The sequence below is a fragment of the Eschrichtius robustus genome, chromosome 3, assembly GCF_028021215.1.
Source record: "Eschrichtius robustus isolate mEscRob2 chromosome 3, mEscRob2.pri, whole genome shotgun sequence".
NCBI classification, from domain to species: domain Eukaryota; kingdom Metazoa; phylum Chordata; class Mammalia; order Artiodactyla; family Eschrichtiidae; genus Eschrichtius; species Eschrichtius robustus.
Window position 1 is genome coordinate 91587841 of NC_090826.1, and position 25551 is coordinate 91613391.

The following is a 25551-nucleotide window of genomic DNA, read 5'->3' on the forward strand; positions in this document are numbered from 1 at the left end:
GTATACAATAGCATTATATCTTTCAAAATGTACGTGCCTGTTTGAAAAAATACTTTATTGCTAAAAGAGGCTCTCATCTGAGACTTCAGTGAGGCATAATAGTTTTACAGTAATAGCATCTAATATCACTGATCAAAGATCACTGTAATAAATATAATCATAATGAGAAAGTTTGAAATATTGTGAAAATTGCCAAAATGTATGACAAAGTAACAAAGTGAGCAGATGCTGTTGGAAAATGATGGCTTTAAACTTGTTCTGTGCATGGTTGCCACAGACCTTCAATTTGTAAAAAGTGCAATATCTGCAAAGCACAACAAAACAAGGAATGAGGTATGCCTGTATTTGACAGAATTCAACATTCTTCTGTCAACAAATGAAGTATAGAAGGAATGTACCTAAACATAATAAAACTCGTACAGGACAAGCCCACAGACAACATCATACTGAAAGGTGAAAAGCTGAAAAATTTTCCTTTAATATCAGGAACCTCACCTCTCCTCATTTCTATTCAAAATAGTATGGGAACTTCTAGCCAAAACAATTAGGCAAGACAAAGACATAAAAGACATACAAATGAGAAAGGAAGAATAAACTTGTCTCTGTTTGCAGATGACATGATTTTATATATGGAAACTCTTAAAGGCTCCAGCAAAAATCTGTTAGAATTAATCAACAAATTCAGTAAATTTACAGAGGAAAAGATCAACATGAAAAAATCAATACAATAACAACAAGCTATCAGAGAATGTAAGAAAGCAATCCCATTTACAACCGCACCAAAAATAATAAAATACTTAGGAATAATTTAACCAAGGAAGTGAAAGATCTGTGTGCTGAAAACTGTAAGACATTGAGGAAAGAAATTGAATAAGATGTAAACCAGTGGAAAGATGTCCTATGTTCTTGGATTGGAAGAATTAATATTGTTAAAATGTCCGTACCACCCAAAGTGATCTATTATTGACAGTGCAATCCCTGTCAATATTCTAATAGCATTTTTCACAGAAATAAAATTCAATCTTAAAATTCCCATATGGAATCACCAAAGACCTTGAATATCCAAAATCATCTTGAGAACAACAAAGAAAGCTGGAGGCATCACACTTCCTTATTTCAAACTAAATTTCAAAACTACAGTAATCAAAATAGTATGGTATTGGCCCAAAACTAGGCAACAGAGCCCAGAAATAAACCCTCACATATATGGTCAAAGGATGCTTGACAGGGGTGCCAATACCCATCAATGGGGAAAAGATAGTCTCTTCAATAAATGGTGTTGGAAAATCTGGATATCCACATTCAAAATAATGAAACTGGTCCCCTGTCTTACATCACTGAAAAAATTTTATTTGAAATGAAAGACTTAAATGTAGAACCTGACACCATAAAACTCCTAGAAGAGAACAGGAAAACGCTTCAGGATATTGGTCTCAGCAGTGATTTCATGTATATGACACCAAAAATCACAGACAAAAGAACCCCAAAAATAAACAAGGAGAACAAGATCAAACTAAAAAGCATCTGCATAGCAAAGAAAACGGTCAGTAAAATAAACAAGGCAATCTATGGAATGGGAGAAAATATTTGCAAACGGTGTATCTGTTAAGGAGTTAATATTCAAAATAGATAAGGAACTCTTACAACTCAGCAAAAAACCCAAATAACCCAATTTTAAAATGGGCAAAGGACTGAGTGGACATTTTTCAAAGAAGACATACAACTGGCCAGAGGTACATGAAAATGTGCTCAACATCACTCATCATCAGGGAACTAGCAAATCAAAACCACAAGATATCACCTCACACGTGTTAGGATGTCTATTATCAAAAAGACAAGAGATAACAAGTGTTGGCAAAGATGTGGAAAAAGGTAACCCAGGTATACTGTTGGTAGAAATGTAAATTGATATAACTATTATGGAAAACAGTATGAAGTTCCTCAAAAAATTAAACATAGTACTACCATATGACCAAGCAATCCCACTCCTGCGTATAGATTCGAAAGAAATAAAATCAATATCTCGAATTGATATATGCACCCTCATGTTCAGTGCAGTATTACTCACAATAACCAAAACGTGGAAACAACCTAAAGTCTATCAGCAGTGAATGGATAAAGATAATGTTATTTGTCAACTTGAAGGGCATTATGCTGAGTGAAATAAGCCAGGCAGAGAAAGACAAATCTTGTATGGTATTACTTATTTGTGGTGCATTAAAAAATTAGAGTTGAACTCATAGGAAGAGAGCAGAAATGGTAGTTGTCAGGGCCTGGTGGGGGAGGGGGGGTGGGCAAATGGAAAGATGTAGTCCACAGGGTACAAACCTTCAGTTATAAGGTGAATAAGTCCTGAGGATCTACTGTACAGTGAGGTCACTATAGTTGATAATATGGGATTGTACACTTGAAATTCATTTAGAATAGATTTTAATAGTGCTTACCACAAAATAAAAAAATTAAAAAAGGAGTTAACTATGTGAGGTGATGGATGTGTGAGCTAAATTGCTCTTGGCAATCACTTCATAGTGCTAGTGTTATATCTAATCATCACATTGTACATTTTAAATATATAAAGTTTTATTTGTCAATTATTCTTCAGTAAAGCTAGAAAAAAATCATGGGGAAGTCAAGTACCTTCACAAAACCCCATCACGTTTCTAGGATTTTCAAACCATAAGAGCTGTCAACTCTTTGGTACGCTATGCCCTTATTATATCAACCAAGTACTCCTAAACAGGCAAAATGATGCCACATGGTCTGGGTATATAATACATTTGAAATCTATTTTTTCTTTGTTCACAGTATTTTCTAATCCTTTTCTCATGTGTAATAACTTGTTAACACTTTCTTCCTTTAGATGTTTCATTTTATCTACAGAAGTAATTCTGCCTATGAATACTGAGTTATTTCTCTTCTCATGGAAGGGAAAGTAACTATTTGTATTGAAGAATTATTATTTGTGATTAGACTTTCATTTGTAACTCAAAACTGAACCAACAAACACCATCATAGAGTATGACGGATAACAGAATGATTGGGACATTAGCTCATGCCTTTGCAGAGTAATCTCAATATTATGATGATCAGGATCATTTTTTATTATCATTCAGCTTCCAAATAGAGTGCCCCTAGATGCTGAACCAATATATGATAAAAGCTTCCAAAAAGACACTTACGTTCAATAAACCAAATCTCTAAAGAGATTACTTTCTGTGGTATGTAGAGATAAGTCAGATGGTTTTTGCAAAGGATAGAAAAGTCTTCACATATTTAAACCAAAGTTTTTAGAACATTTGTATTTTGTTCTTATGGCTGTATCAAAGCAGTTTCCTTCCTTCCAATATGAAAGTGTGTGGAAAAAATTTCAGGGTCTTTATTCAGGGCTAGTTCAATTGACTTAATTTTTCTTCTCTTTTGTTTCCCACTGCAAGCCTCTTAAAAAAAAAATAAGTCTAGAGATAAAGGAAAAAACATCTAGATCCATCAGATGTAGCTTAGAATTTGTTGCAGAAAATTATAAAGTTTTAGAAGAAATCATTCAAGGGCTCCAATAAAAACAATACTTCAAAAAAAAAAAACAGAATGGAAAGTGATAGATTAAAAGACCTTTAAAGGTCTTTCACAAGAAGTTGAACAGATCAGATGGGCAGATGTGCAGTCTGTTTGCTCTTTTTGTCCTTGAACATAGACTCTGGGGAAATAAAACTGTGGGTAAGAGCCACTCACATAATTTGTTTTTAGGTAGAAATGGGTGTCTTGAAAGGGTTTAGGTACAAAGAGCACCATTTACACTAGAATAAAAGGTAAAATATGTATTATTTCCCTATAATAGCAAATCTGCAAAATCCAACTGATATTTTGGGATACTTTTCAAGGTCTTATTTGTTATAAAATGATTATATGTGCATCAATTCAGTGAATGGACATTTTGGAAACACTTCTTTGAAGCTCAGTTTCCTCACCTGTAAAATGAAAGGAATATCTACTGTTTTAGTCTGATGTATCAAATGAGAAATTGTATATAATATACTAATCATTATTTCTGCCTAAACGCATATTTCTTCATGTCCTCAATAAAGATGTGTTTCTTATTCTTAGTGCTGAGGTCTGTCAGCCTAATACTCTCCTAAAATCTAACTCAAGGAAGAAAGAAAATCACAGAGCATTGGAACTGGAGCAGAAAGCAACATTCAACTCTAATTTGAACTCTTGCTAGGGTCAGCCTGTGTGTCCTTAGCTGTAAAAGTCAGTTGACAGAAAACCTCTCTGTCTTGAGTTTAGTACTTCTAATTCAGTTCTAGGTCATAGGATCTGCAGGAATGCCTCTATCAGAAACGTCAGCCTTAGCTTTGTATATTATCTTCCATGTGCTGTAGGGCCGCAAGCAAAGATTAAGTAAATTCTGTAGCTTACAATGAAAGTGCATATCAATCAATCCAACATATGTTTATTAAGTGCATAGGACTCTTTTAGGTACTTTGAAACATGTTACCCATGTTTAAGTAGGAGTCTAGTTGTGAGAGCAAAAGAGAACTATGTGATACATTAATAAAAATAGAGGAAAATATTGTAACAGTGTGCGTAATGAAGTATGGGTAGTAGGTTGTTTGACTTCAAAGGAGGAAAATGATGCCTGTTCTGAAATGGTTGAGAAAGCTTTGTGGAAAGGGAAGGGCTTGATATATAGATGAGGATTTGTAAGGAGGAGAAAAGAGGGAGGAGTATTCCAAGAAGAAAAGTAGTGAAGAGGCACAGAGGAATGAAAGAGACTGTGTGGTGGTACTAAATAGATTAGTTGATTAGTGAGGCTGGAGAGGGAGATTTCTGGGATACGAGGGGAAAATAGGTTGGATAGGTAGAAAGAGACTAATATCAGAAAAACACATTTCCTGTCAAGGCTTTCCTAATAGGTTTGATATATCGATACCAGCAATGGCATTTCTGACTATGTAGAAGATCACTTTCTATGCAAGACCTTTATATGTTTCCGTGGGGAAATTCTAGGAACTATCATTCCTTAAACTGATAGTAATACAGAGTTAGTTTCTTAAGTTTTAGGTTACATTAATTTTGTGGTCTGCTTCACTCCTCCTACTAGCCCCGAGCTGTGTAGTTTAAATGAAACGGAATTCAACACTTGTAGTCCACTTGCACATAGGTCTGCCAATCTTTGAATCCTTTCAGATTTGTGTAAACCTACATCTGTCAATCCTCACTCCAGGCTACTACTGTCATGTGTTGAAATCACTGATTTTGAATGACAACCTACTTCCTGCTTACTATTTTTATATCACTGGGGATGGAAATAACAGAACTATCCCTTGATTTAACTGTCAGTCCAGTGACACCTCAAGCATACTATAACATTTTACAAAGCCCCTCAATCTGCCAGAAACGGATGGTTTTAGTAATATTACTGGCTTTGTAGAAGATGAAAGTTTAGCTACGAAATGTTTTCCTGTACCAAAATGAGTACTAATATATTAAAAAAAATTAGAATAGAGACTTACATCCAGCAAAACGCTCCTCCAATGAGAATAAACTTAAAATTTTTTCATTTGAGAAGGAAAGGCATTATTTGGTATAAAGGATTTTCTGCTTTATAGTCTAAAGATACCAAATTAAGAAATTGGTATCCATTTTTTTTTGTTGTTAAAAAAAACCAACAAAGGGAAGAAAAATAAAAAGGACTAATATCTATACAGAAATTTTTCTGAGTAAAAGAAAGTATTTTGTGTAAATACAGTTTCATGTTATAGAGGTTTAATTTTAGAGGTACTATATGGAAACATTTTCAGTGTGCAGGCTTAGAGGTGTCGCTACATAAGAGTCCATCTTCCCAAGTCCTGGGGTGAAACTTACTGAAAAAGCAAACAAAAGTGTAAGGAAGATACAAATCAAAACGATTACCTTTATTTAAAAGCTAATAATGTAAGAGACTAGTTTTTATCAGCGGATGAGCGGCATTCTTAATAGTGAACCTAAGAATTAGATCGACATTTACACTCAAGAGCCTGAACTGGAGCAGGGCTCCCCTGGATGGGGCAGAGCCTCTCTAGAAGAAAAAAGCAGAATACCTTTATCAACCGCCAAGAGAAAGAGAAGGAGCCGGGCTACATGTGTGCAATATTTCCTTCCAAACTCATCAAAAAGACTTTACCCACTTCCTCTAGTGAGTGAAGTGGCAGAGAGACGCCAGAGTGTTCGGTACATGTAGCTATTCCTCAAAATAGAAAAAGAAGATGAATAGAGAAAAATAATCTCCTTCATACTTTTTGGTGTTTTGAAAGGACAATAAGTATGTTGTGTTGAAGTCAAGAGTTTTAAAGAAGAAAAATAATATGCAAAAATAAAGAACCTCAATTATAGTTTCTTTCTATATATTTTCACTGTTCCTTGCTAGTGACACAGTAATAAATATTCAGAGCTCTCTCTAACAGTTCATTTGCTCTGGAATTCCTATCCATGCCCCATGATTGTCTTTGATTTTTCTCCCCCTTTTGGAGCCTTCCTACCCTTATGCAACATTTGGTCATGGAAAACTCACAAGAACAGCATCCCACAATTTTACTCTCACAATTTCTTCCTTTAAAACTTTTTTTTCTTTTTGTTAACTCATCTCAACCAGTAACATGTTTGTCTCTCGAAGGACATACTAACTTCATTACAGTAAACGTAAAAGAGGGTTTACTGGGGAATGTTACAAACACAACACATATAATGCTTCACAGTTTCATTAATCCACAAAGAGTGATGCTTTGACTGGTACATCTGGACTGGGTGACTACAGAAAGTGCTCAGCAGACAAGAGACCCCCACTTCCCCAATGCAATATAAATATGGGAGGGAGCAGCCAATAAGTGGCTTTGTTAGAAAATATGGCTTCTGAGTCCAGCCTCTGGTATTCCCTGTTCTTCCATTGAGCTCACTCAGACCTGTGGAGTCAATCTTCTTAGTAAGCTATCAAAAGAAAAGAGGAAATGAGTCCTCAAAGAAAATAAAATGTATCCCTTCTTACTGCCTCAAAAACTTAGTAGGTGTTAATGGCTTAATATATTGATAGTTTATATTAACTGAATTAAATTTTAATGATTATTTTAAAAAATCTCCTGGAGATAATGTCTTTACTCAGAGGTGTGACTGCAGTGGTAGGAATACCTAACAGGGAGGATATGTAGGTAGACTCTGAGCGGTGTTCCAACCGCCAAATGTCAGTCACTGACTACCACGTCGCTTTCCACTAGAGGGTAAAGAATGCTCCGAGTGTCAGAATCTGCCATAATCTACTTACACATCAGCTGAAAAGCTGCGTGGAAGTATGTTTGTTTTCTATTTAGCAGTAACATACATATTCCACAGATGTACTCTTATGAGTGCAAATGAGCGAATGTTTCATTTCCTCTCTCAAGGGTACACTTAACAAGGAGCTAAGATCTCTTCAATTGGCGACCTTTAACATGGGACGTATTCTGGTAAAGGCATGGCTAAAGGAGTGATAAGAAGAACACTTTTTTAAAAAAATTATATCTCAAAGCTCTTAATTTTTATTTTATTTATATTTGGCTGTGTTGGGTCTTCGTTTCTGTGCCAGGGCTTTCTCTAGTTGCGGCAAGCGGGGGCCACTCTTCATCGCGGTGCGCGGGCCTCTCACTGTCGCGGCCTCTCTTTGTTGCGGAGCACAAGCTCCAGACGCGCAGGCTCAGTAGTTGTGGCTCACGGGCCCAGTTGCTCCGCGGCATGTGGGATCTTACCAGACCAGGGCTCGAACCCGTGTCCACTGCATTGGCAGGCAGATTCTCAACTGCTGCGCCATCAGGGAAGCCCCCAAGAACACTTACTTTTTATAATGTGATTATTTAGGTTGTGTAGGAAAGGGATATTTCCTCTATGATGCATCATTTAGCATAATTATTGATTATTTTTTAGCTATTTATATGTGGATGTAATTTGGGTATACAGAAACAAATTACTTTCAGGAGTAAGGAGAAAATTTGTAATTTTCTAGGTAGGATGACCGTGTAGTCACATACGTTACAAACGTGTTTTTTAACTTATCAGGACAATCCCCTCCCCCTGCCCCTTTTAAAATTAAAACCTCCTGTGGAAAATCAATGTATAAAACTCTAGTTATGAGGCTCCTCTCTTTGGAATTGCGGTGGGATGTTTGGGAGCTGGATTGCCTGCCCTCACCTCCTCCCTCCTTGTCCAGGACCACTTGAAAGCATCTATAGGGGCATGATATGTTGCTTTTAAACTTAAGTACAGGAAGAAATTTTGTAAATGCTATATTTTTGATTTTTAAGTTCAATACCTTCTGTGGAAAATGTTTTTGAGACCTTTAAAAGTTACAGTGTTCGAAAGAATATTATGAAATAATCTGTAATATGTCAAAATGTTCTTACTATTTATAACAGCAGCATTTTTATACAATATTATGTTGAAAATAAGTGGAATGTAACTCACAGGGAGTGTGAAAAGCTGAATAATTTTCAGCTGCAATAATGCTACATAATCAAGAAACTCAAAATCTTGGGAGCTTAAAACAACAAATGCTGAATTTTCCTGCTCTGAGTTCTGCAGTTTGTTTGAGACAGCTCTGCTTCATGATGTCGTTTATCTGAGCTTGACTTCAGGCTGTGAGTTAAAGTCATGTCTGATCCATTTTCTTCAGTCAGTGGCCGCTCAAGGTATGTTCTTTTCATGATGCAAAGCAGAAATACAGGGACCAAGTCTTGTCATGAAAGAACATTTAAAGCCTTTGCTTGCCTCAGTGTGAAAATATTCCATTGATTAAAGCAAGACACATGGACAAGCCTAAGAGCTCTATTAGTGGCTTTGAGTAAGAAGTAATGCCATTTGAATAAGCAGATATACTCTGTATACTTTAATAGGAAGAATTGCAAAGCCATATGGCAAAAGACATGCATGTATATTTCTTTAGCATTGACAAACTACAGAATTTGGAATAATAATCCAGACCAAAATTATCAAAGGCAAGTACAGACAAAAAACAAACTCAACATTTATCATGGACACTTCAAGACAAATAGGGTATACTAAATCCACAATGTACTTATTAGACAACATATTTACAAGTACATGCACACTTTCCACTACCATAATTCTAAGATTATGTAGTTTCCTTTCATAGTTAATTATTATAGTTAGCAATAACTTTTAGTGATAATTCCTTCCAGGATATTATCCACATGAACCAGAAGATTCCAACATGTGCATGTGATGAGTATTTATTGTTCATCCCTGTCAAGCATCCCCTCCTCCTTTAGTGGTAACAGTACATAAGTTTCCTGGTAAGAAACTACACAGAGACCATGTTTCACCCATTCTGTTAAGGCACAGTTAGCCTTATTTCTCACCTGCAGGGGTAGGCATGTGATCTATGCTGGAACAGTCAGGACATTCCATTCCCTTGTCGCAATGTTTGGTTCAGGGGTGGGTTTATACGCTGAGCCAGACCAATTAAGAGTCAGTCTTGAGTCTTTGGCTTACACTGTTGGGAAAGAAGTGCTTACTTTTTTCTCTGAGTTTGCCAGTCTGCTGGGAAGTAAGCTTGACACTGCGTTTGACCAGTTTTGCCACTATGCGGGAAAAGCCTGCCTGAGAATGAAGCCAAGACACTGGAAAGCAGAGCCAAGAGATGGAGACAGAAAATGTCTTGAGGTTTCTTTGAGCTTTTAATTCCAGTCCAAAGCCATCTGTATCCCTTAACTTCCCAGTGACAAAGCTAACAAATTGTTCTTGATTGTTTTTGTCACTTGAAATCCAAAGCATTCATACTAAAACCTACGCTTCTTTTTGCTCTGCAGTCTCTCTCCAAAATTCTCTCTTTCTGGACTCACTTGTCATATCACTTTGCTAGCACACACATGACCCCTCATTTCAAGGGTCATGTACTCCATGTCATCTTAATGTTTCACTATATCCTGGACTGATACTTAATTCATTTGTTATTTCTCCTGAAAGTGCAGATTTGCTGAATAAAAGGGGTTCTTTAGCCAATAACGTTGTTTCCTCAGTTAGGTTTCATATCAACTCTCTGGTCTCAGTGAAGATGTGTCTGAAGATTCACATGTTTCATTGTATGTCTCAAACTCTGACTCCACCCATTTCCTGTGGCATTGACAGCTTGCCCTCAAAGTCTTCCAGATTCTCTATCTGGAAGATGTGATGCCATATCTCAGACATGATTGTATTCTCCTGAACCGTGTGGCACCAGCCATCTTCCTCCTTTATATTGTGGCTTCCTTGATGCCTGCTAAGCTACCATGTGAAACTGTCTTTTGACTAATATAGGCCACCAGCCCCTTCCCTGCTGATGCAAATTCTCCTTGTGCAAAGACCATGCTGTTGAGGCCACACTTCCACGCCAAAGCCGCTATTAGAGCTCTTTAGTGCCAAAGTCTTTTTCTGTTTGGGAAGAATCTCTTTCCTGCAACACTATGTTGCATAAGTCTCAAATCAGTGTTGCCTTTTAATTCAAATGTATCACAAAGAATTTCAGTGTATATGCATTTGTTCCTTCTGCATACTTTAGCAATCAGTCTGTGGGAATTTGACTACAATCCAACTGAGAGACAGACTCCTCCCTCCTTTCCCTTAACCGTTTGATCAGGTTTTGCCTTTATTTCTTTATGAGTTCTTTCTTCAAGATTTCCTGATTTCTTGGGAAAGAGAGAGGTCTTGTCTCTCTCAGTCCTTTTTTATTGGTTGAATTGTGTCATTATTACAGCTTCTGATCATGTTGAGAATCCCTCCACAAAACATTTCTGACTGGATACACTGCGCTCATGGATTTTTATGGACATTAAATTTACAGTCTGAATTCTACAATACCACTCCATTATCTCCTCTTATTCTTAGAAAAGCAACAAACAAATATATCACTGTAAATTAAGATCACAGAAGCTCAACACTTAAATAGAATGGAGCATACCCTGTAGCCAGGCAGAAAAGCAGAAACACTTTAGAATTCTCAATGGTTCCATCATTCACTGTTAGAAATTAGAGCGCTATTAGAATTATTTCAATCATCAGATGTATTTTTTGTTTCCTTTTCTGATTATCTGGAATTATCACTCTGGACTCACTTTGGCACCTAATCCTGCTGCAAACCTCCTGCCCAACCTACCTATGAATCATTCTACTGAGAATAGACTTGTTGCTTCGCTTAGTTACCCTAATGTACTTACAAGATTAGCAAAACAACTTAAATGCATCAGTGCTTATATTTTGAAATATGCCTTATCTCAGTACTGTGATCATTAGCACTTAAGACCTTACCGTATCATATCTGAACTCAAAGTCTTTCACAGTGACACTGCTTTTGATGGTAAAACCCACAGTTTCCAAAACATCCAGGACATCAGGAAAGATGTTCTGGTACAACACCGTCACTGAGGGGTTTGCTCAGATGTTCTGTGGTGGACTGAATGAGTCTAAAGATCTTATGTCTGGTCAGATTTGGGTCCTGTGATTATGTCCTAATGGAATAGAAGCCACAGAATTACCTTCTCTAAACTTAATGTCTTGATGTAGCTAATATTCTATGGTTGTACGTTTTATTAATATCTACTCACCTCAGAATAAAGTGTCATACTGAAATTTCTTTTTTTATTTTTTCATTTTTAAATTTTATTTATTTATTTGTTTACTTATTTATTTATTCATTTTTGGCTGCATTGAGTCTTCGTTGCTGCACCTGGGCTTTCTCTAGTTACAGCGAACGGGAGCTACTCTTTATTTATTTATCTATCTATCTATCTATTTATTTATTTATTTATTAATGTTTGGCTGCGTTGGGTCTTTGTTGCTGTGCATGAGCTTTCTCTAGTTGTTGCGAGCGGGGGCTACTCTTCCTTGATGTGCATGGGCGTCTCATTGCACTGGCTTCTCTGGTTGCGGAGCACGGGGTCTAGGCGCACGGGCTTCAGCAGTTGTGGCACGTGGACTCAGTAGTTGTAGCTCATGGGCTCTAGCGCACAGGCTCAGTAGTTGTGGCTCATGGGCTTAGTTGCTCCGCGGCATGTGGGATCTTCACAGACCAGGACTCGAACCCGTGTCTTCTGCATTGGCAGGCGGATTCTTAACCACTGTGCCAGCAGGGAAGTCCTCATATTGAAATTTCTTAATTTCTTAAGGCAGAAACTTAAATAACTAAAAACTTTGGTTGGGACTGAAACCAGAACTGAATTGAATATTCCGTTTCTGTTTGAAATCGAAACATTACAAATGCTTGCACTAGATAGTTAAGACAATATTTTGACTGTGAAATCAGTTGGCCCTAATTGTTATTTTCCTTCTATTAGTGAAGGACTTAAAAAAAAGATCTAATCCTAGTTAAATAACACGATTACAGACTTTGTAGATATGTATAATGCCAGATGTTTAAAAAGGTTAATATTCCCTCAATAAGGAAAACATTGTTATAAAAGGTCACTTAGATGGTATTGCTGGGAGATTTTATGGATGTTCTTCACCTGTTTAACATTTTTATTGATAGTTCTTTTCAGATTACAAATAAACAGTTTGTGCTCTAAGTATGTATTCATGTTAACATTTACTTTGTAAAATATGCTTCTTACAGGAATACAGTTTTACTTGACTCTCCCTTTTATCACACACTGTTTAGCTGTGCTGACTGTGTGTGTGTGTGTGTGTGTGTGTGTGTGTGTGTGTGTGTGTGAAAGAGAGAGAGAGAGAGAGAGAGAGAGAGAGAGACTTGAGTATTCTAAGCTTTTTCCTGCCTTGGGCTTTTACTATTGTACTTTGTTCTATCTAGATTTCTCTTTCTCTGATCTTCAAATCACTAGCTCCTTCTAAACCTCCAAATTCTAGTTGAAAATCACTTTCTTGAAGATACCTTCCCAGACTATTCAGTCTAAAATACCCTGATGGTGAAGTCATTTTCTATTTCATTACACTGTTATTTCATATTAGTTCTTATTGCCATCTTGAAGTGTTTTATTATTATTATTATTATTAACTCATGTATTTTCTGGTTTTCCACTAGAATGTAAGCTGCTCAAGAACAAAATCTTCTCCATCTTTTTCATCATTGTATCCTGAGTATCATCCATGTGCTTAGCAAAAAGCAGGCACTCAGTTAATGCTTGTTGAATGAATGGACTTCTTCCCGCCTGTACTATATTCTCTCTAGCAGGATTTCATGTACATTAAGAAGGAAAATGGATGCAAATTTATTGATGTAGTGTTTGATCAGGTAGAAGAGATATTTGGTTATAAGAAATAAGAGAGAGAGAGAAAGAAAAAAGCCACACTCTACTGCTATAGCCAATGCATTAAGCACAGGATTTGATGGAGGGGGGAGGGAGGAGGGGAAAGGTCTGTTGCCTCAATGCATGTGCATCCATCTTCCAAATAGTTTCTTAAATCTTAATCCAGAAATTGAAATAACTACAAATTTTCTTTGAAGGTGAAACCAGAACTGAATTGAATATTCTGTTTCTTTTTGAAATTGAAACATTACAAATGTTTGCAATAGATAGTTCAGGCAAAATTTTCACTGTGAATTCAGTTGGCCCTAATTGTTAATCTCCTTCTCTTAGTGAAGGACTTCAGAAATATGATCGAATCCTAGTTAAATAATACATGATTACGGACCTTTTATATACATATAGATATATAAAATGCCAGATGTTTAAAAATGGTTAATATTCCCTCAAAAAGGAAAACATTGTTCTAAAAGGTCATTTAGGTGTCATTCCTGGGAGATTTTATGGCTGTTCTTCACCTGTTTAACATTATTATCGATAGTTCTTTTCAGATTATGAATAACTGGTTTGTGCTCTAAGTGTTTATTCATGTTAACATTTACATTGTAAAATATGCTTCTTACAGGAATATAAATAGTTGCTGGAAAGAACACTGACAGCTTGAAAGTAAAATGAAGTTCTTTCTATTGCTTTCAGCCATTGGATTCTGCTGGGCTCAGTATGCCCCAAATACCGAATCTGGACGGACATCTATTGTCCATCTGTTTGAGTGGCGCTGGGTTGATATTGCTCTTGAATGTGAGCGATACTTAGCTCCCAAAGGATTTGGAGGGGTTCAGGTGGGCATTGTTCACGGTATAAATTGCAGACTTCGCTGTGCTTAGAGTAAATGGTATTATGCTCTGTGTCTGTGAAGCTGGGACAACATTTTACTTCACAAATAAGTACTCTAAGTAAAACAGTTTTCTGAGGAAGAAAAAAATTTGAAATTGTTGGCAACTTCATGTTTTATTTCTAATACAATATTTTTTTTCAGCAGGACATTTCCAATGTGAAGTTAATATTTTCTAATGGTTGTCAAGGAATGTGGCTGCAAATACAAAGATTCAGAAACAATTTTAGACTCTTGAGTCGTTTCTAGAATATTCAGTGATACAAAGTAAGCTGTAATTTGATACTTACTACTGTTGTTTTATTTGTAGGTTTCCCCACCCAATGAAAATGCGGTAATTAATAACCCTTCAAGACCTTGGTGGGAAAGATACCAACCAGTTAGCTACAAGTTATGTACAAGATCAGGAAATGAGGATGAATTCAAAGACATGGTGACTAGATGTAACAACGTTGGTGTAAGTGAATTAAATTTCCCTTTAAAAGTATTATATAGAAAAAGGATTTCTCTCTCTTGCCTCCTGTTCCTTTCAAGCACAACGATTTTCATATATTTTAAAATTTTACTTCATACTTTAGCCATAAATTAAAATGTAATTGTTACCTTATGTTCAGCTTTTGTAAATATTTATTTATGCACTAAAGAAGATGTAAGTAAAAGTTTAAGGCCATGAACTTACTCATACAGCAAAATACCAACTTTTAACCCTCCTGGCTGCATGCATTTCTGAGGAACACTTTTCCAGTTAGGAATTGGAAATTCCAGTTACAGTATTGGCTGTTACTTTTATGTGACTTGTGTCTCCACCCATAAGTCCTGGGCCTTTCTTCCCATAGGTTCTTTGATGGTAAATAATTATTTTCTCTTTGATGAGGAGCATAACAAGAGACAATACCTACTGATCCTAAATAGATAGTAGAGACTGGCTTTTTATTTCCTAGGATGACCCATGGAAATTGCAAAAACCAATCATCTCTCCTGCCTAATCTGATTCTTTTCTCCTACCCCTCCCCGCCAAAAAAAAAAGGGCCTTTGCATTTTTTCACAGTTATGGTAGTTTTGGGTTCTCTTAATTTGTCATATATGTAAATATTCCACCAAGTGGCTAGAATGCATGTAGGGCTTTAGTTCACAATGATTTCCTTTAACATTTGACTGTTGCTCTTCTAGGAAGGTAAGTTATAAAATAACAAAGAAATATTTTGGAGTGTTATTAATGTGCTATAAACTCAAATTAATACTATTATAAATTTCTACCTCTCTCTAGGTCCTATTGAAATAGAAATTTTGCCTTTCAGGTCCGTATTTATGTGGATGCTGTAATTAATCATATGTGTGGAAATGGTGTGGCTGAAGGAACGAGCAGTACTTGTGGGAGTTACTTCAACCCTGGAACTGAGGATTTTCCAGCAGTCCCATACTCTGGTTGGGATTTTAATGGTGGTAAATGTAAAACTGGAAGTGGAGACATTGAGAGCTATAATGATGCTTCTCAGGTAATTAGCAAAAAGAGCTGTCTATGCCTTTTATTATCCACATGTAGCTTATTGATCTCATTTTAAATATTAGTTGAGATTCCTTAGAACAGGATTCCAAGCCTGACTGTTCAGACAAAGAATCTTAAATCGATATTTAAAACATTTTTCCCAATTAAATTGTTCACAATGAAAAAGCTCATCCACTGTATTTCCTACATTCTCCATTTTTATACTAGAAAATGTTTCAAAGGTATGTCCATACTAGAATGTCAGTATCCGCAGAGACCAATGCAAAGAAGGCACTATAGAAATATCTATTAATGAATAAATGAATGAATAATCAAATGGATTCTCAGGCAAAGATGATGCTTTATGTACCAATCACAACATTTTTTACCTCAATAGGTCCGAGATTGTCGTCTGGTTGGTCTTCTTGATCTTGCACTGGAGAAAGATTATGTGCGCTGCATGATTGCTGAATATCTGAACCGTCTCATTGACATTGGTGTTGCAGGGTTCAGAATTGATGCTTCTAAGCACATGTGGCCTGGAGACATGAAGGCAATTTTGGATAAACTGCATAATCTAAACACAAGATGGTTCCCTGCAGGAAGTAAACCTTTCATTTACCAGGAGGTACATCAATACATATATGTGCAGATAAAACAAAGATTCATCAGAAAGTAAATGTCAGATTTCATTAAAAGTGCAATTTCTGTAGGTTAGTGGCTGACTCATGTATACGGAGGAGTGTTCCTTAAACTCCTTTGATTCAGAGACAGCACATCTGACTCTATCACAGGAGCTTTTTTATGCAAGTGCCGAGAATTTTTTTAGGCTGCCAAAAATCTCTGTGTCATGTATCATCTCCCCAGAGACCATTATAGAAGACAGATAAGAATATAGTTGTTGTCTTGAGCCAGGCTATGTGACTTAAATTCTTGGCTATAGCGCTGTTAGCTGTGTCTGTTTAGGCAAATTGATTAACCTCTCTGAGCAATAATTTTTTCAAAGTTTATCGAAAAGAATAATGATAATGGTTATGTCTTTGTTTTCTTTGGAGAATTAAAGAGGTAATATTTAGCAAGCACTTAGAAATATTGCCAGCTGGATATTAAGTGCTCTGTAAGTGTGAGCTATTCTTATCATTTATGTGCAAGACTAAATTAGGTCAGCATTCTCACAGGACACCAGGTTACTTTGTCATGTTACTTTTAATATTGTAGCATAGATTTTAACAAAGGAAAATAAGAATCTTAACATAAGCAAAAGCATTTGGGGCATTTCGCATAACATAAATAGTATAAAGTTATTTTCTATATAATAGTAACTCATTAATTAAAATTCTTTTCAGCTCTTATTTAAAACGATATTTTCTTCTTGATTTCTACTAGGTAATTGATCTGGGTGGTGAGCCAATTAAAAGCAGTGAGTACTTTGGAAATGGCCGTGTGACAGAATTTAAATATGGTGCAAAACTAGGCACAGTTCTGCGCAAGTGGAATGGAGAGAAGATGTCTTACTTAAAGTAAGTGAAATACAATTGATCCTTTGAAATATTTCACAGATTTATTTGTGATATTACCCCAACATGAATTTTCCTCTTTAAGCCTTCTTATTTAGACAACATCCAAGGATTCATTTACTAATAGCAAGTGTCAGAGTTCCCCAAACGCCAAATGATCATCATTATTTAGAACGGCAATCACGAGGAAGTAATTTTAGAGACCCAAAACATCACATAGAGATTTTAATCCTGGTATTATACGTCTCTACTAGATTTGACTAATGTTTGCACATAAATTGTGCAGGCCAGGTTATTGTTAAAATGATTCTGTACTTTATGAAGTCCCTACAATGTGGCCGTACTGTAGAATTTACATATATTAATCAATTAATTAATTTCAAATATTAAAATATTTATATTATAACAATATAATATTGAAGCCTTATTTAAAAACAGTTTGCCATTGTGTATAAAATGATAATAATGTTGAACCTTCTGCAGTCCATCTAAATTATAATTCAGTGAAACTTCTAAAATAACTTTTATAACAAAAATCTTATACCTGTAACATGAATATAAGTCAAGTAATTCCTACATATATACATGCATGAAATGAATTTGTAGATAATATATCTATATAGTTTATATTTTGAAAGCCCTACAGAATAATCATTTAATTAGAGAATTTCATTAGAGGGTGCTATTCTGAACGAAATACACATGTAGGTTACTCTAAAGCTATTGTAAAAGAATACATATAGGTGCTTTTAAGATTTTTTTTTTCTTTTTAAATAGGAACTGGGGAGAAGGCTGGGGTTTCATGCCTTCTGACAGAGCACTTGTCTTTGTTGATAACCATGACAATCAGCGAGGGCATGGAGCTGGGGGAGCATCTATTCTTACATTCTGGGACCCTAGGTAAGAAACAAAGTTCCCCATTTTTAAACCTACAGTTTACTGATATTAAAAATATTATTTTCCTCTATAATGTTATAGACTGTACAAAATGGGAGTTGGATTTATGCTCGCTCATCCCTACGGATTTACACGAGTAATGTCAAGCTACCGTTGGCCAAGACATTTTGAAAATGGACAAGTAAGTTTTGGTATTGTCCAAAATGTCTTTTCCTCAAGAAAAAGAGGTTAATTTTGTTTTAATTTCACATGATGCTATTACATCCGGTATTTTTTGTATCAAATATTTATTAAGTGTAGACCTGATGCAGGACTCTTTTAACAATGCAGTGGATATTAAAAAAATTTAAATTAATGATCTCTATGGACAAAGAGTATGTAAGCTATTTCAAAATATGACAAAGGTAGCCCCTCACCAAAGAAAACAAAACACACTTAAAAATAGGATACAGTGAGTAAAATATGTATTTCTCATAAGTACCTATTTCATAGAGTTGATATGATGATTACAAATTAACACTTCAAAAAAATTAAAACAGTACATGCACTACAGTACGAGCAATATACATATTTGTTAAATACTTTTAAAAGAAGTTTTTTGGGAAGCAAAGAGATGATCCAATTGGACCTAGGTTCAATAGGGAAAGTATGATATAACAGGAAAGAAAGTATATGTGTTAAAGAAGAGACATTTGCTGACTCTGCTGGGAATGTTGAAGATGAAAAAAATTTGGGCGGTATGGTAAAGACAATAATCTGAGTAATAATTAAAAAAAAACTGAGAAATAAGATTATTAAAGAATATATTTGGTAAGTTAGTGGACAGTTTTCAAACTGAAGATTTCAAATACAACATCATACAGCAACTTCATACCTGAAGTAGAAAATTCTCTTTGCTGCAAACTAGATAGATATTTATCCAGTTTCTAGTAGATTATTTTCAAATTGAGAAGTCCACTACTTTGTACAGCAACTCATTCTATTGTTAGATAGCCTTAATATTTAGAAGATGTCCCTTTATATTGAGCCAACTTCTTGTAATTACCACTAACTGGTCTTATTTCTGATGGCCAGAGTCATGGCGTATGTCCATTTCCCCTTTTCCCATAACATTTCCAAGACTTCTCCAGGACTTGTGCATGCTAACAACTCTTAGTTTTGTCCACTATTCATCATACAACAGGATTTAAGACAGACCTTTATAACCTTCCTAGACATAATCTGTTTTTTCCTATGATTATCTTTGAAAGTACCAATCAGAAACCACAATATTAAAAATTTGGTCAATTTAGTAAGGGATATTGTGATGCTTTGATTAGTACATTTATTTAACAAAGAAGAATGAAAGAAACTAATATTTATTTAGCAATTATCATGTGGAAAGCATTTTTACATACCTCGTTTAATTTTTATAGCCACTAAGTAATATCTTCACTTTACTGAAGAGGAAAAGCAGGCACCGAAGTTTTGTATATTAACTAAGTTTTTGTAGCTAGTACTAATATAACCTATCTTTTAGTCCTGCTGCTTCTGACACTAAAGGCCTTGCCATTTCAGTGACATTGCACTACCTAGAGTGATATTAAGAAGTCACTGCAATTCCTTGCAAAGAAAATGAGAGGGTAAGAGAATCATAGCCTTGTTTGAAATATGGCACTAGAGAATGGGAAGTTAGGGGGAAGATAAATTCAGTAAAAATACGAAACAAGTTGGATTCTCAATGAAGACAATACAGAGACACATAAGGGACAGACTGGGTTTGGTGGACTGAATAAGGACACATGTAATGTTAATAATGTGAGCTTTTAAAATGTATTAATATCGTTTTGTTAATTGAGGATGTTAATGATTGGATTGGGCCACCAAATAATAATGGAGTCATTAAAGAAGTTACTATTAATCCAGATACTACTTGTGGCAATGACTGGATCTGTGAACATCGATGGCGTCAAATAAGGTAGGAATACTTATTTAGAGATATCCTCTAATAATACAGTTTCTTAACATTTTGTTTTAAACTGTTGACATATTCATCAGCATTTCCTATGTTATTTTGTGTTTAGGAACATGGTTGTGTTCCGTAATGTAGTTGATGGCCAACCTTTAACAAACTGGTGGGATAATGGTAGCAACCAAGTAGCTTTTGGAAGAGGAAACAGAGGATTCATTGTCTTTAACAATGATGACTGGTAAGTAGACATCAATTAGAAATAATTGTACCAACATGTTCTTGGTTTATTCTTTTCCTGTTCATTTACTTCTTTCATATCTGAAAAATCCTTTAGTCAGCAGATTAAGAAAACATAGTGATCAGCAGAAAAATGATGATGACTCTTATTCTTTTGATCTCCTCTCTTTATAAGGGCTTTCTCTTCTAAGTAGAGTTATTTTTTGTACACTTGTGCATATCATGGGCAGATATGATGCACATATATATGCTAACATATACACCTCACATAAATATTCACATAATATAAAGGTTGTGAAATCCGTAGAAGACTGTCTTCTAGGACTTTTAAAATAAATAATGGAAAAATACTGCCTCAGGATGGAAATATCTTTTTTTCTGTCTCTTTTTTTTCACCTACCCTGGTATCTAGTTCTTTGGTCTTCTTTTTTCACTGTCCTGTCTTTCTGTGACAAATAATACTTTTTAAAGCATACATATATATATATATAAAGAACATATATGTTATGGTCATTGATTGACCTCAGGAAATTTTTTAGTTTTAGTTCTGAAACATCTCATTACTGGCTTTTCATTTGTGACACTTATATTCTCTGTCTCAAGTATACTGATTCCCTCACACAGAGAACTATAGCTCAGAAGACCTCTTTGCAGGCAGTTGAAATACCTTTGTCCAAGGCTAACTTCCACTCATGCTTAGCTCACTCTAGCCCAAATTATATTTTACTGACAAAAAATAAATAAAGTGTATCTCTTTCTTCCCCAAGACTCCATTGCCTGTCCTTTAATTTCTGTCTTTTGTAGATGGGAGAGTCAAAATAAATTTATGTGACAGCTTTGTATTTTAAAACCATATACTTCTTCATAGAAATGTGAGATTATTTTTATCTCCAGCCCAAATTTATTTGACCCGCTTGAAAAAAAAAAGGTTTTTAAAGAAATAATCATATTTAAATTCTTGACAGTAATCAGTATTTTCTTAAGTTCAGATGAAGACAATTTTAAAATGTGTGTGTTTACCACAGGAATCAATTTTCTCTAAGGGAGCCAATTCAACCAAATCTTCACTGATACTCTTCAACCTTTTTTTTTTTTTTTTTTAATAATATTTACTCTTGACTAGGTTACGCCTAAGTCTTCTCTTCTATAAGAATATTGTTGGCCCTAAGAAAACTACTTACAGCCACTGGGGAGGCCTTTGTATTTAGATTTTATTTTCATTGAGACCTTGACTGCTTAGAGTTCTACAGCACAAAGTTAAACTCTTTGTTTTAGAGATAGTCTGTATTCTTGCTTTTAATTGTGGTGAAATCTTAAATTTTATTTTACAGGGCATTATATTCAACTTTGCAAACTGGTCTTCCTGCTGGTACATATTGTGATGTCATTTCTGGAGACAAAATTGGTAGCGATTGTACAGGAATTAAAATCTATGTTTCTGGCGATGGCAATGCTAATTTTTCTATTAGTAACTCTGCTGAAGATCCATTTATTGTGATTCATGCTGAATCTAAATTATAAAGTTTGAATTAAATACGTACACACAGAGAAATAAAAGGTGTTTCTGTTCTTATATATATGTAATCTATAACTTCTCATAATTCATTAATTTTTGGTTAAAGCTCTAATAAGTAACCAACTTGAAAAACTCAGAAAGGCATAAAAAAACACGTATACTTAAATAATTATAATATCATTACAATCAACATTTTGTTGTGTTTTAGAAGATTGTCATTAACCTTTTTGTCAAAGGCATTTCTAAGAATTCAGAAAAGCATGTTGAAAAACATGTTTGTTGCCATTAACACCATTTGCCCAGCTATGTATCTCTAATATATGTCTGTATTTCTTACATAGGGTGTTTCTAACAATTAAGTTAGGGGTAGCTGATTTAATGATGATTCCCATACAAAGTCATAACACTTGGGTGCTTTTCACAATATAAAGGCCATTTCATGTTTAATAAGTTAAAAACTAAAAGAAACATATTACGTAGTCTATAATAATTATCTGGAGCTCACAGGAATCTCCTCCTACATTCTCTATATTCTTTTTTTCATTCTCTTTCCAATGGCTTTCACTTGATGATGTTGTATGACTTTGGTTTCCTGTCTTAACCAAATTGATTCTGTGAGGGAGGAAAACTAAGTCAGGAAGGTTGTTCTGGTACAACACCATCTCTGAGAGGCTTGCTCTATGCTCTGCCATGCAGTACTGGATTGAATGAGTCTAAAGATCTTACATCTGGTCAGATTTGGGTCCTGTTCTTATGTCCTAATAGAACAGAAGCTACAGTATTACCTTCTCTATATTTAGTGTCTTGATTTAGCTGATATTCTATGGTTGTACGTATTATTATCTATTAACTTCAGAATAAAATGTCGTATTGAAATTGAAGAGGCATGTTGGGACTTTGCTAAAGAAGGTTCCTTGGTGCAGGTACAATGAGATATAAAATGAAACCTCTGTTTCCTAGTGGTAGATTTTGTAAGAACTGGGTGTTACTTTAGGAATTCTGCCCAGTTCTATCTTAGGAATTTTTATTCTATCAATGTCAATACTCTCTGTAATTTAATTTGACTGAGATATGTCTTTTTTTTTAAACGTCTTTATTGTAGTATAATTGCCTCACAATGCTGTTCCAGTCTCCGCTGAACAACAAAGTGAATCAGCCACATGTATACATATATCCCCATATCCCCTCCCTCTTGTGTCTCCCTCCCACCCTCCCTATCCCGCCCCTCTAGGTGGTCACAAAGCACTGAGCTGATCTCCCTGTGCTATGCAGCTGCTTCCCACTAGCTATCTATTTTACATTTGGTAGGGTATATATGTCAATGCTACTCTCTCACTTTGTCCCAGCTTACCCTTCCTCCTCCCCTTGTCCTCAAGTCCATTCTCTACATCTGCGTCTTTATTCCTGTCCTGCCCCTAGGCTCATCAGAACCTTTTTTATTTTTTTTAGATTCCATACATATGTGTCAGCATATGGTATTTGTTTTTCTCTTTCTGACTTACTTCAATCTATATGACAGACTCTAGGTCCATCCACCTCACTACAAATAGTTCAGTTTCATTTCTTTTTATGGCTGAGTAATATTCCATTGTATATATGTGCCACATCTTTATCCATTCATCTGTTGATGGACATTTAGGTTGCTTCCTTGTCCTGGCTATTGTAAATAGTGCTGCAGTGAACATTGTGGTACATGTCCCTTTTTGAATTATGGTTTTCTTAGGGTATATGCCCAGTAGTGGGATTGCTGGGTCATATGTTAGTTCTAATTTTAGTTTTTTAAGGAACCTCCATACTGTTCTCCATAGTGGCTGTATCAATTTGCATTCCCACACATAGTGCAAGAGGGTTCCCTTTTCTCCACACCCTCTCCAGCATTTATTGTTTGTAGATTTTTTGATGAGAGATATATCTTTTTTTTTGACAAATGTTATTTTGCTGAAGGTTTGCTATTCTCCTTCCAGTAGAGAATATTTTGTGCTCTTTTAACTCATTGAAAAGAATCTTTAGAGACCTTAGAAATAAATGAGATGGTGCTTATGAAAAAAGTGCCAACATTTTTATTGACATATATTAATTAATTGGAAAAGTGGCAATAAAAGAATATTGTTTAAATATTTTCATCACATTATTGATAGAAGTACAGGGCACACCCACTTGAAAACTAACTATCATGAGCAAGATAAAATGCTAAAGTATGAGAGGTAAAAAGATAAGGTTTGGCCTTTACTCTTTCGACCTATCATTTAGTGGAAACTGGTCAATAATTACCTATACCGTCAGAGAATTTTGCATCTGATTCTCTTATTAATTCAAAATATAAAAGGCTAATCCAAAATATAGGAAAAAGCAGCACCATAGAGTATACTTTCAGTGTATTCTTTAAATTAAATTCTTTATTGCTGCAGATAAAATTTGACACTCTAGGTACTGATTTAAAGTAGTTGAAAGTGAGTCTAAATTTTAGTTCTGTTTTTCCTTTATTTACTCTTACATTCACCAGTATCAATTATATACTTTCAGAATCCAAAAACAATTATCACAAAATTTAACCATTTGCTTTTCAAAAACTTTTTGCGTATTTTCAAAGTTTATATAGGATCCTCGTTAATTCTAGAATTTATAAAACTGATTCTTTCACAAAAAGTCAAACACGTGAGTTTGAAGTAAATCTTGTTTTAGGAAACTTCTTCAAATCACAGACATTTTAGTTATAGCAGTAGAAGGTCTTTAAAAAAAGTTTCATTTTCTTATGTTTGAAGATTACAGAGTAAAGTTATCTCCATTCCAACCTCCTCCTTAATGAAAAGAGAAAATAACAAGAACAAAAATTATAGGGAATAATCCCCTTCATCTCTAATAAAACTATGAGATTGTCAGCCCAAATGATAAACAATAAGGACCAGCATGAAAATTCAACAGAGTGGAATTTGGACTCTTCTAGAGAGGAAATAGTACCAACAGACTTTGAGCATGGCCAAACCTCTTAGAAATACGGAGGTCTCTGACCTTAAAGATCTAATTAAAGACTTGTTTATTTGAACAGTGAGCTACCAGGATGTGGTGAGCCTTGGAACTATACACAAACTCTAAAAGTCACAACGAAAACCAATATTTTCCAGAAGAAGTTAGTAAGAGTTGCAAGTATTAGCAAGGAACATATTTGATGATCAGTTTGATAGTTGTACAGAATCCTTTTGGGAGTGTAAAGAAGTAACTAAAGCAGTTAACCTGCAATCTGTTCACTCTGTTTACCGTCAGATGCCCTGAGAGAAAGAATAGAAGGTAGGTGACCTGGTCTAATCTCCTTGTCAGCTGGACTTCTGGGAAAAGGGACTACTGATATTTGCTGGGGGAAGAAACTTTATCTCTGAAATGCCCTTTATAGAGTGTTCCTGGCTCAGGGTTACCTATAATAAATATAACCTAGAATCTATGCGGTATGGTGTATATCTTGTAAGTTATACAGTTCTCTGAGACATAAATGGAAATGTTTTATACCTTAACTGCTCTTGTTGTCTGAGGTAACCCCATGAACCTTATTTAGAAACCTGATCTATTGTTCTGAGCCAGATACTAATGTCCAATGCAGGAAAATGGGACCTGAGGTGCTGCTGTTGATATCTCAGGCCTTTCTCTGTTTTATCTGAACATCTTGATTGACTGTATTCTTGAAATTATTATGAAAGTTTGATGCCGGAATAGGATCGCTGATTCACTTTTGTCTGATTTGATAATCCAATTCTACATGTTAGCTTGGGGGAATAAAAGACACTCTCTAATACCATAAAGGAAATCT

The 25551-nt window shown here is 35.2% G+C and overlaps 2 protein-coding genes and 1 long non-coding RNA gene across 8 annotated transcripts in view; all 3 read left to right on the forward strand.

Annotated features, from left to right (window-relative positions):
* RNPC3 (RNA binding region (RNP1, RRM) containing 3) overlaps window positions 1-14516 on the forward strand; it is a 70893-nt gene extending 56377 nt beyond the window's left edge. For 2 of the 3 annotated variants that reach the window (XR_011073551.1, XR_011073556.1), the window contains one exon: window positions 13953-14059. The gene's annotated coding sequence lies outside the window, so the exon portion shown is untranslated. Of the gene's footprint in view, window positions 1-13952; window positions 14060-14458 lie in introns of those variants that run through there. The other variant, XR_011073553.1, reaches the window with a different exon arrangement.
* LOC137762455 (pancreatic alpha-amylase) lies at window positions 13928-21773 on the forward strand. Its single transcript, XM_068540416.1, has 10 exons — window positions 13928-14095; window positions 14459-14605; window positions 15447-15644; window positions 16032-16262; window positions 17021-17154; window positions 17929-18051; window positions 18130-18229; window positions 19887-20005; window positions 20112-20237; window positions 21568-21773. The coding sequence occupies exons 1-10, from the start codon at window positions 13928-13930 to the stop codon at window positions 21755-21757; spliced, it is 1536 nt and encodes a 511-aa protein (XP_068396517.1). The 3' UTR covers window positions 21758-21773.
* Window positions 21774-24853: 3080 nt separating this feature from the next.
* The window catches only part of LOC137761188 (uncharacterized), a 58610-nt gene continuing 57912 nt past the window's right edge, over window positions 24854-25551 (forward strand). For 3 of the 4 annotated variants that reach the window (XR_011073400.1, XR_011073402.1, XR_011073399.1), the window contains exon 1: window positions 24854-25037. This is a non-coding gene — a long non-coding RNA (uncharacterized lncRNA). The remainder of the gene's footprint in view (window positions 25038-25551) is intronic. The other variant, XR_011073401.1, reaches the window with a different exon arrangement.

Excerpts from the sequence above, each read along its gene's own strand:
- LOC137762455 (XM_068540416.1), top strand. The coding sequence starts at position 13,928 with ATGAAGTTCTTTCTATTGCTTTCAGCCATTGGATTCTGCTGGGCTCAG. Across the intron at positions 14,606-15,446 it reads CTAGATGTAACAACGTTGGT|GTCCGTATTTATGTGGATGC; the intron begins GTAAGTGAATTA and ends TTTGCCTTTCAG. Across the intron at positions 18,230-19,886 it reads GACATTTTGAAAATGGACAA|GATGTTAATGATTGGATTGG; the intron begins GTAAGTTTTGGT and ends TTGTTAATTGAG.